At 33.2% G+C, this 12345-nt stretch overlaps 1 protein-coding gene across 2 annotated transcripts in view; it reads right to left on the reverse strand.

Moving 5' to 3' along the window:
- Positions 1-10534, reverse strand: part of Swt1 (Swt1 RNA endoribonuclease) — a 50038-nt gene extending 39504 nt beyond the window's left edge. For both annotated transcript variants that reach the window (XR_016194112.1, XM_089244577.1), the window contains exons 1-3: positions 10463-10534; positions 7453-8344; positions 4138-4916 (exon numbers count right to left, since the gene is read on the reverse strand). Coding sequence is in view for 1 of the 2 variants with exons in the window: in XM_089244577.1 (XP_089100703.1) it covers positions 4138-4916; positions 7453-8173 (1500 nt within the window). In the remaining variant the exon portion in view is untranslated. The remainder of the gene's footprint in view (positions 1-4137; positions 4917-7452; positions 8345-10462) is intronic.
- Positions 10535-12345: the final 1811 nt, after the last annotated feature.

The following is a 12345-nucleotide window of genomic DNA, read 5'->3' on the forward strand; positions in this document are numbered from 1 at the left end:
TGAAAAATGAAATAGTTAATTTTACTATGCAAAATTTGTTTGAAAATTCCTCATCATTTGGGAGTATGGTTTCATTTAAAAAAAAAATTTGTCTAAATTCTGTCAATTAAAACTTTCTACTAGTATAAGACTACCATACATATTTTTTCATGTATATATAGTTTTTAGTTTTTATAATTGCATTTTTAATTGGTTGCAGTATTTTAGAAATATATGACATCCATATTTCTATCTGCATCTTTTTCTCAGCCATCTCGTTGGGCATTTTGCCTGTTGTGGCCTTGTATTTGTATATATAAGGGCAAATTACCATATATGCTCGTGTATACACCGACCCATTCACTTCAAGATTACTAAAAAACTGCAATAAATTAAATACTTGTGTATAAGCAGACCCCCAAAAGTCTACATTTTAGAAGGGAAAAAGTTTGTATATTTTCATGCAAAAAGTTATAATGAAAAATTATTCAAGCTTTCTAATCCATTTCTTCTTCTAAATCTCTAAGCTCTACCTTGAAAGCCAATATGGCCTGGCACCTTCCTTTTCATCTTCAACAGTACTCAGTTCCATCCACTGCAATACTGATACAGCACTTTTTAAAGGATTTGATGACTTCAGTGGAACAGAATTCCATGCCTCATTAGAACCCACTATTACATTAGGCCAGTGCCTGGTTTCTTAAGGCACTGCTTTCTTTATTTCTTTTCTTCAGACCTATCATATAACAACTACTTTTGTCCATAAACGCCTTGCATAGTCTTTAAAAGACTTGATACCTACATCTAGAGACTGTAAAATCAACGTAGGTTTACCACATAACAAAGCTAGCAACGTTTAAAATTTTTTTGTTATGAAATTTATGAAATAACATCGGTTCTGTGGGTTTGATCATAGTTACAAAAATCACTCTACTAATTAGTAACGTCATCTAAAGTAGTCCAATGATGTCGCAGATCTTCAAGCTAGCCATGCGAAGGCTATGTAGCTATATGATTTGGTAAGGAGGGTGGTCAGTATTTTCTCCCCCAGAACTGAGCCATATATAAGCTACTCCCCCCCCCCTCAAATTAAGGAACATATTTTTCAACAAAAAAAATTAGCTTATACATGAGTATATGGGTCACTCCCATAAAAAAACTGTATAAACTGTTTCCAACACTTTTTTTCACAAAATTTCAGAGCACACTCTGGTGGTAATTTTAATTTTTTTCTATTTCATTTAACTCTATGTCACATGGTGTTTCTTAATAGAATAGTATATTTAGTACCAGATTCTTCTCTGTTGAATGTCCACTCTGTTACGTCATTATCAAAAACAATTACAATTTTTTTCATCTATATCAACATCAAATGATAGTAAATGGAGATATGTTTCAAAAATAAAATTTTTCATCAATCATTTAAATTTATAATGAAAAAATAATAATTTAGGCTAATTTGTCCACTCTGTTACATCTTCCAAAAACTAAAACAATGCAAAGGAATGGAAAAAACTATGATTTAAAATAAAGTTTTCTAACTTAGGAGGTTTTCAAGTTTTAAGTTAAATTTAATAAGTTATTGATTCAATTTAAATCCTTCACCATGTTATTTTTTCAATAAGAAAGTAAAGAGGTGCAGATTGAGGAAGATATGTCATAAGGGACATTTTAGTATTAGTAAAGGTCACTATGACATTACATTCTGAATTTTATGGAATAGAACCATTATTTTCATGTTATTTTTGTTTCTAGGCTCTACTCCCCCCACCCCAAATCTACTCTGAATCACTAATGTGAGAGGCATAAACACCAGATTTATACCAACATCAAATTACCATTCAATTTCAACAAAAATTTTGAAATAGAAGAAAAATCATCCTGATTATATATAATATAGAGCTGAGCAAGTCCAGTGTCCACTTTGACCTGATTTTAAATGCTCTACCAGACTAAAATTCAAACTATGGGGACTAAGTTTTTTTAGAATTTGCTCATGGGGTGGACATTTTGCAAAGGTTATAGAGGAGAGTCTCTGGGTCACCTATCACATTTTGGGTATAATTTTTGAGAAAATAAAAGTGTATTTGCATGGCCTATTTAGAATATTTCAGATATCTTTCACTCAGTTAAGCAATTCTGTGCAATCTATTACAATGATGTCTACTCTGTTACAGGAAGCATGTTTCCCAAAAAAATTTAAGAACACTTCAAACTAAGTTGTTAAATTATAACCAACCCATTGTCAGTCAGAAATAAAAAGTTTTGATCTCAAGTAGCTATAAATATATATACATAATGACCTTTCCTATGTGCTATTTTGAAAAAATCATGAAACCATCAAAACAGAAAAAAGTCAAAAACTTTATAAAACTGCCTTTTTTATTATAAATGTAAGAAATAAGCTGATTTCATTATTTTAAGAGATAAAAAAAAGCAAAAATATTTTTTTTTGCAGTGATATTTCTTTTCATAGAAAGTGGATAAAATCCATAACTTTCAATCATAAAACCCAAAAAATAAAATATTACAAAATAAAAGTTGAAAATATTTATGAAATATTAAGCTTCAAGTCATTGGCTATAATTTGAGATCAATTCAACTTTGAATTTTTCTTTTCAAAAAAGTGAAATGTACACTTTTTTTTGGGAATGACTCATATATGGTACATTTTTACGGGAAAGGGGAGGGGGGAGGGAAACAAAAAACTAATTTATTGAAAAAATAAACTTTGTTATACCCAGAAAAAAAGCTTAATTCAAAAGGCAGGTTCTGAGAATCAGAATTGAACTGGACAACAATGGAATTGCGTCCAACATGAAAACATAATTCCAAATGATTTTGACCTGATAAACACGAATATCACCATGAAAAATTTTTATTCGCTCTTGTTTTGATATATTATCGTGTTAACTGCTTAACAGTGCTTTAATAGCATTATTAAACAGTGAAAAAAGTGGTAAGGATGACCATAATGATAACCGCATTACCAGGTAAAATGGTAAACCTTGATGCTAGCTAACTACTGTTGGACAATTGTAAGAGATGCACCATATATATCCAGTACAAGCACCATGCAAAACAAAATATGTGTCAGATGATGATAAACGAACCATCATGAGGTAATACACATGCATTTTTATATATTTTGGTTGTGTTTTATGTATATAAATGTTGTGCCTATGTACAGGGTGTCCTGTAAGTGCTAACACTGCCTTTATTTCATCAACTATCCATTGTCAGGAGTTGATTCAAATTTGAAAAATGTTCAACAGGCTTTCAAAAATTTTCAAAAACAACCAGTTTTGAGAGTGAAAATATAGTGTGTAACATAAAATCTAAATTTTTATACGGCCCCTGTGTCCTCTACTTTCTAATTAAGAAGTTGTTGCCTGGTATCTCCTCAAGCCAACAGGAAAAAATTCCACATTTCCAAGTGTAATATTCACAGAGATATTTAAATTTGAAAATTAAGAAATTTAGGGAAGAACAGCGTTAAATGCAGGTAAATTTTTTTTTTTTTATATTTAATGCTGTTCTTTCCTAAATTTCCTAGGTTTTCCAAATTTGAATATCTCTGTGAATATTATACTTAGAAACATGGATTTTTTTTTTTTTTTTTGGCATCAAGAGAGACGAGGCAACAACTTTCTTGCTGGAAGTTAAAGCACAGAGAACCGCATAAACATTTAGATTTTTTTATTCTGTTATATACTGTATTTTCATTCCCAAAACTGGTACAGGGTAATTTTTTAGCACTAGTTGAGCATTTTTAAATTGAAATCATACCCCTACAACAAATGATTGATGGGATAAAGGTCATGCTACAGGACATCATACAGAATACTCTGTACATTGATGAAGTTTCTATATATTCGTGTTGTTTTTCTATACATTTTTGTTTTCTATAGGCCTATGCTTATGTTGTGTTTCAATGTATTGTATTACCATACGTGTTTTAAATATGCAATTTCAGAAAAATTTGTAGCCAATGCAGCTTTTTTATGGTCAAATTTTTGTTCAGCATACCAAATTACATAAGAAATGACCATTTTTGTTTCAGATGCAGAAACTTTGTCAAAATTTGTTGTTCAGTGTTATTAGTCAGAATAATGGAACAAAATATGAATAATAGTAATAGAAAAGCAAATAACTTACATCCAGCATCTCAATATCATCAGTACCTTTATTAGCATCAATAAAAGGTGAAATTCCTGTTTGTATGGATGTAGCCTTGTTCTCTCTCACCACTGTGCATACACTTGAGTTTACAGGATCTTCTTGCTTCTGAATGACAGATGCAACACCAACTAAGAGACCAGATGATGACTGATTAAAACTATTATGTGCGTTGCTGTTTTCTTGAAAAAACTTTTGCTCAATCGAATGGTTATCCAAATGTTTCTTCTTATTAGACACAACTGAATCTTGAGACTTTTCAATAAAAACACGTTTAGGTGTACAGACCTTCAGCGAATTTCTTGCTGCTATTTGAGCAATGAATGGCTGTAGATCAGACTTACGATATTTCTCTGAAAGTTTGCAGTTGTAAGACTCTTTCATATGCTGATCAGATTTATGCAGCTTTTGAGAATGTGAAGTTTTACAAGGTTCTACTAACTTATGTGCAATACGCATACCATCAGACTCTGAAAATCTATGACTGAATTTATTGTTTTTGTTAAGAACTGTGTTATCATTTTGCCTCTTTAAATTGGTTGAAGATTTGGACTTCTGAAAGGATTTTGGCCTAAAAGATGCATATTCTGAACTGCTTTCTTTGATATTTCTATCATGAGACAAATAGCCTGAATTATGTTCGGAACGTTTTTTGGGAAAATTAAAACTGGATGGATTTTTCGAAAATACAGCATGCCGCAGAATTTCAGACGCAAGCCTTTCTTTCATATCTTTAGGAAGTTCCTTCTTGCAATGCTCTAGAACAATGAATGAGGGGGAAAAACAGTTATACTATTTTCTTGTTTGTTAAAATACAGTGAAACTTTGTTACAACATACTCGACATAAAAAAAAAAACATTTCCTGGTAGTGCAACCAACCCAATTTAATTGGTGGTGATGATGCTGGTTCTTAACATAAAGACAATCCCACAACAATTGTATCTTTGCCTGGTCCATAGATAATATCATTATAACAAGATTTCACTGTATAATAAATTTGTAAGTCATTTCTTCAAAAAACACTACAGCTCTTACTTTGACAAAAACGAGAGCAATTCTACTACAAATTTAAAAGAAACAGTACTGACAAAAAATACCTTTGTATTCAAATATAAATGAACTAAATTGCAATTCAAATACTTAGAATTCATGTAATTATTGAGGATTAAGAAACATTGTTAAAAAATTATCTGTCGGTACAATAATAGAAAACATTTTGCATAAAGTCTATGTTCATTGTGGAAAAATTAGAAACTGGATACCCTAAAGATACACAGCAGATAAGTCATGCTTATAAAAACTAAAATTTTTTTAATGCTTTGCCCCCAGACAAATATGCTCAATGGACCTCAGTCTGAGAAATTCGATAATAACTCAGTTTGACTGCATAACACAACCATTCGGTACTCTAGGTCATTCCCAAAAAAGTGCACAAACCCTTTCCGAAATTTTAATTTTTTTTACAAAATTTCAGAACATTCTGGTAGTAAGTTATGTCATATGGTATTTCTAAATTTTTTTCAGATGGTATCTAATTTTTTTTTTAATCATTGTAGGAAAACCTCAAAATCTAGTTGTCTTAGCTTGAAAAAATTGTTAAACAAAGACTTGGTGTAATTCTGAAATAAGTATTCATTTTTTTTCAAAAAACTTGGAATCAGGTTTTATACATGTGCCATAGATGAATAAAACTGACAATAAAATATTGAAAAAAAAAATTTTTTTTATGAAAAACTTTTTTTGTGTCCTGAAATTCTTTCCATATTAAAATGTGCACTCTGTTACGGCCATGTGGGAAATATATTTTTATACCAGATCAAATCTGATGACCTTGTAGTTTGTTCTTATCCATATAAATGCCCCCCCCCCCACTCCTTATGATTGTAAAAAACAAAAAAAAGTCAGTTTGTATCACCGATTTGTATATATAAACGTGTATCTTCCTTCTTGTTATATTTCTTTCGTATATAATACATCGTTAAATTTTCAATGTGCTTTTATCTTGTCATTACAAGCATTGGATTAATCCTTTTGAGCTCATTAAAAAGTCCTTTACACAAATCTACAATTTTAGACCGATTGCAGCCAAAAAATTGTTGCATATATGCCAAACAAGACCAGGATTGAATGACAGGCTATTTTAAAAGTTTGTCAGAGCAGGGCAAATGTCTGAAATGGGTGGAAAAACTGTCAGGCAACAATGGTTCCCGGGCCTCAACAATCACTTCTAGAAGGTTTACTTATGTTATTGTGGTTCCTTAGCAATGCGTTTCAGATATGTATATGCCTTTACAATGGTTTGTCACTTCTTTAACGCTGCCAGTCTTAAAGTTTTGTATGTTGTCCACTCTGTCAAGGGATTCACAGGCAAAAAAAAATTAAAGAACATTTCAAATTAAGATATCTGTGTATCATGTAGTATCTCGCATTGTGTATACATTGAGTGAATAGTTAATTTTCTTTCTTTCTGGGCACATGTTTATATACCATACTGCATATTGAACAGTAAAACAGCAGAAATAATAATATTCATTTTTTGACAGTGATATTTGTTTTCACAAAAAGTGGACAAAATCCATGACTTCAGTCATAAAATCCAAAAAAAAATAAAATATTATTACTAAATAAAAGCGAAAAATATTTGCAAAGTGTTAAACTTCAAGTTATATAATTTGAAAACATTTTTATTTTGAAAATTCAACTTCGAATTTTTCATTTAAAAAATGTGTTTTTTTGGGAACAACCCTCATACAAAACTTCAAAAAATCTGTAGATCTGTGAAAGAGTACATATTAGTGTTCTTTATTTTACAACGCAAAACTATTTCATACGAATAGATGATTAACCTTTGTATAAAAATAAAAATTTCAAGAGTGTGAAAACAAAATTCAGAAAATCTCTAAACTTGAAGCCCCAAAGCAGAGAATGCCAAAAACTGTGACAAACCTTGTAAACAATTGTGATAAGAATTTTAAGAAAAGTCTTCTGGGCAGAAAACATTATTATGAGAATTTTAACCCAGAAAATTTTCTATCAGCAGAGAGCTCATTACAGAACAATGAAAAACATTCGGTTTTGTAGTTTTGAAGCAGAACCAATGCGAGTATAATAATTGTTAGGCCTATACTCAATTGTAATCATTAGTCTACTCAAGCAATTTACGCCTTTCTCAGAATAAGTGCCAAAGTGGGAAAAAATACTAAAATGTATTTGTAAGGTTGCCATAGTAGCATGTAAATGTATGCTACAGAAATTTATTCCCATCACAAAAAAAAACACTTAAAATAACTTACTTATTTGTTTTTTTCTCTGGTGCTTGATTTTCCTTAAAGCCTCACTTTCAAGAAGCTTTTGTTTGAAATGATTTTGAGATACATCAGGTGATTTGGCATTGAATAAAATCTTTCGATCCTTCCACTTCAATGTCACATGCTTCGAAATATGTTTATCACAATCTATGGCAGAAGATTTTTCGCCTTTGAGAGCATTTCCAATATGACTAATTGCAGGTTGAGAATGACTGGATTTAATTTTTGGTTTCGTCTCTTCGATCCTCTTCCAAGGTGTTGTATTGTTTAAACACTTTGTCTTCATTTCATCAACTTTAGAAATCTTTTCAGTGTCATCATTTGAAGAGCTTTTATTGGACTTTGAATATGGACACCCATAAACAGGACGTTTTAGTTTCAGGCATTTTTTAATAGCTGAAGGTTCAACAAAGTCCCTACTGGAACTGGAATGTCTTGACTGTTTTGTATCACCATTCTTCTCACCCAATTTGTCTCTGACATCTTTTGGCAACAGTTTGGGATCAACATTTTTTAAAAGCTGTTCGATTTCATCCTCCTTCATAGACAAAAAAGATGTTTTTATGCCACTGGAAGAAGGGCTCATTTGATGAATGTTATCTGATTGTTTTGGAACATTTTTCTGCTCAAATTTTCTCTCTTTAATACTATTCAAATGCAGTTTCAAATTAAAGCTCTTTGGATCTTTTTTTTTCAATGAACACATTGTTTTTTTTCACATACTTTAAGAAACTGACAAAATATTTGTAAACATAAATAGATGAGCAATATGTTTTTCACTCAAGAATGCACACTGGTAGTAAGAAATGGGAAGACACGATTTTTTCAAAAAGAGTAGAATTATCACCAATCCAATAGATGATAGGTATAATTGAATCTAGAAAGAAAAGTAAAAATGTGTTATATTTTTGTGTAATATTCACAAGGACATAATCTCAAAATGAAAAACCACACATAAAAAAATAGCCATAATATGATTTTTTTCACATTCTATAGTGTCACTATTGATCACATTAGCAAAGCTGGGCAAATCCTAGGTGATGAATGTTCATTGTATGCACTTTCTCTCAGATGTGAAGCAGTGTGTGTCCGATCCATAAATATCATAGTATGCAGAGGTGCTGACGCAAATATTGGTTACACTGAATTTACCAGTTGTCTCATAGAACTTAAAATTTTAGGATGAACCTCCCTTTTTTTCAGCATAACATATTCATGAATTATTGTATGGCTCAAGTACCTAGAGTATAGGTTCTGGTGTGTATGTTTCTACGTACAGTGATACCTCAGATAATGAAAACTCCAACTAACAAATGTTTTAATTAATATGCATGGGCCATAACGGGGGACTGTGGGAGAAGTGAGAAAATGACTGAAAAAAACAGGAAAAATGGCAAAATCTATTGTTTGACCACTTTGGTTCCCCCTCCGAACGAAATTTCTGGCTTTGGGTCTGATGCACTTGCTGACATAAAGCTGTGTTGTGAACTTTTTTTCGAGCTGAGCAAAAGCTCTGTCAACCTTGGCACCTGAGTGGTGTGGTGGTAAGATGCTCGACTTCCACCATGAAGGTTGCAGTCCCAGGTTCAAACCCAAGGGAGGATTTAGATAAGATACTTTTCCTCATGAGCTTGAGGCGACCACCGATAGCCAGCGCCTTCATTTCCAACCATCTCATTACTAGCATTAAATTGCAATATATCTGTATGGCCAGAGTCTATCTTTGGTGGAATAGCGCTGTCAGCCCATCTTTCCTTGTGGGTGGGGGGGGGGGGGCATCAAAAAAAGGCTTGAAGTTAAGGCCTGTTTACATAAGTGATTTAGTAGGTGACTAAATTTTAAGTGGTCAAGTATTTTAAAACGCATGTAGAAATTAAGAGCCATTTACATTCCATTAAGTTCTTAAATAATTTAGTTCGGAAGTAAATAAGCAAAATTCTATTTTTTTTTCAGTAAAGCCGTGTTTTCCAAGGGATAGTTTTTTTTGCATGTAATGCGAATCACGCAATGCAACACACCATCCACTCACCAATAGCAAAAGCGATATGTCTGTTTTCCTATGAAGCCAATATGTTTCACAGCAATGATTTACGTTAAGCACGATTGGCCGACTGCTTCTGGAGGAATTAAATGCGCCATGCTGTAAATGTGCACTGACATTTCATTGCCCTTCTCTTCATTTTTGTTTTGTTTTCTTTCCTTCTCCTTCAGACCAGAGCATATGCAGACAACTGAAAAGCTGATGTGCCATGCTGGGAAAACATTGTGATAAAGTGACATTTCTGCTGAAGCAAAAGGGTTCCATTCGGTTCACACAATGCAAAGAAACCGGCTCCTAGAAAAACCCGGCTTTAAGTAGACCTATGCATATGCGCCAGTGGGTCTTATACAAAATCTATTCAATGAGCATTTAGTAAATCTACTTAACATGACACTTTTTTCGAGAACTTGCCAATTTAAAATTTAGTTAACTATTAAATCACTTAATGCGTGTAAACGAGCATTTAAATGATTCTAAAGCAAAGGCTGACGATGTGGACTCTTAGCTTTGCTATTACGAATAACCACATAAAATTTGAAATGGCTCAAAAATTTCATCAATATAAAATAATTCAATTTATTTGAGGTGAGTCAGTCGGTCACAATTGGATACAGTGAAACCTCACTACAATACTCGATATAGCGATAAATCCCTCCCTTTTCAAGGCTTGTTTGGAAATGCCTAGTCAAGTATAAAATCTAATATCAAGAGTCTCCCGTCTTTCATATCACTGTAGAGGGACTATTGTTACATCATGAGTCTTCGAAATATCGTTATATCGAGGTATTTTAATGCAAATTCCATTCTAACTTTTCAAAACAATCAAAGAACGTGAAAAGAGGACTTCAATGAAATTAAAATTCAAAAACAAATTTGACATTCGAAATTATCATGCAAATTAATAAGAGTAAAAAAAAAAATACCTCCTATCAACACATTGACATAGATACCTACTTTTCTCTTGCATGTTTACCTCTTCAATGTGATCATCATGGCGGTAATATGAACCACAACATAAGGATTTTAACAGACGATCGAATGACTAGACTTTGTACGTGCGAAAGGGCAGACAAGCAAACTTGATTTTATATGACCATACGTCCCGCTTCAAGAGTCAGGGCCCGGATTCCCAAGATAACGATATTACTGCCAAAGTGCAACCAATTCGTTAAGTGGCCGAGATTTTCGGCAATGATTCGGGCTTTTGCTGGCCAATTCGCGAAGTGGCCGGAGATCTTTGGCCAAAGGATCGATGTGCTGACGTAAGATGGTCCGGTAGGCGAGAAATTCATTTTTTTTCATCGCCAGCACGAGATACATGGCTATGTACAAAGCTGTAAAGATCTCGAGCCGCTTTGGCTATGTATAGCAGCTAGATTAGCTCCATGTGATGAGAAAGAATCAATCAATCAATCAATCAATGGTTTTGTTTTAGCAGGGTTTTTGGCTACAGCAAGGCCCTCTCCCTGCAGCTGGTAGAGATTTTCTACATTAAAAGGAAAAAAATATTAGTCATTGTCGACTGCTCCCAGAAATTAAGAGCAAAGGAAAACAAAATAAAGGGAAGGGAAGAGTGGGATATCTTCAGCTGCACAGGGCAACGATGCAGCACTTCTAAAGATAGTGGCCCTCTATTTTAGTCATGATAGAACAGAAAAGAAAAAAAATCAATCAAAACGATGGGAAGCCCAAATATATGTATTTTTGGACCAAACAAGAAATAATGTTGGGAGGAAGAGAAATCAGATCTGACCACTCTAAAATGTACTTTCTTGAAAAAGGATCAATAAGGATAAAATTGCGAATATTTTGGTAGAAAGGACACCGGAAAAGGAAGTGATACCCGGTTTTTCCATTGTACAATAGAAACAGTAGGGGTCTCTATGTCTTTTAATAGTGTGTAAGTACTTGTTGAGCGGAGCTCGCTCACAAATGAGTTTGTAAAGGTTTTCAATTTTTCGAGATGACATCTTTCTGGAGATTTTATCAACAAAATTGAGGAAAATAGAAAATTGAGATGGACAAGCCACTTGAAGTTGATTCCGCCAAGTTAATGTGAGAATGTCTCGGGTTCTGACTTTGTAGTCTTCAATGAAGAAACCTGCTGGAGTTGACAGTGGAACAAAAGTGGTGGCTAAATTATGGACTGCTTTATCAATAGTTTCATTCAGAGAGATGTTGGCATGGCCTGGAACCCATACAAGAGTTAACGAGTTTATCTGAGAACAAATATGAGCAATAAAGTTATAGAGCAACAAGATGACAGAATGTGAGTGGATGCTAATATTGTTCAGGGCAAGGAGAACTGCTTTTGAGTCTGAAAAAATTGTGATGTTTGGGTTGTATTGGATGTTGAGACAGTTGAGGCCATATGCAATTGCAAGAGCTTCAGCGGAGAAAACAGATGCATTTGGATGTGCAGTACAGGTTTTCGTGACATTAGCCTGGGGGAAAAAAGCACCAAGAGTTGTATATTTGGCTTTTGAGGCATCAGTAGCAATAATGATGTTGTTGTTCACCGATTCAAAATATTCATTGAAAAGAATTGAAGAGAGGTTGCTTTTAGGTATTTTTTGGAATTCTCAAACATCAGTTTGAATGAAGACATTGTTGACAGACCACGGAGGAACGTACATGAATGGAATAAATGAGTGCAGATTTAAGAAAATAGATGAGTTGGCGCATCTATTTTTCCAAAGAGGAGTATTTCCAAAGACAGAAGAACGATTCATAGTAGGAAGAACAAATTTTTGAGATGGTGAGCTAACTGCGGTGATGAGAGCCATAGAAGTTCAGTTTAGAATAATGTTATCCAATGATGGAATTTCAAGGAGGGA

Source organism: Pholcus phalangioides, unplaced genomic scaffold (assembly GCF_987345545.1).
Source record: "Pholcus phalangioides strain wild (caught in Gottingen) unplaced genomic scaffold, Ppha-v1.0 ptg000015l_1, whole genome shotgun sequence".
NCBI classification, from domain to species: Eukaryota; Metazoa; Arthropoda; class Arachnida; order Araneae; family Pholcidae; genus Pholcus; species Pholcus phalangioides.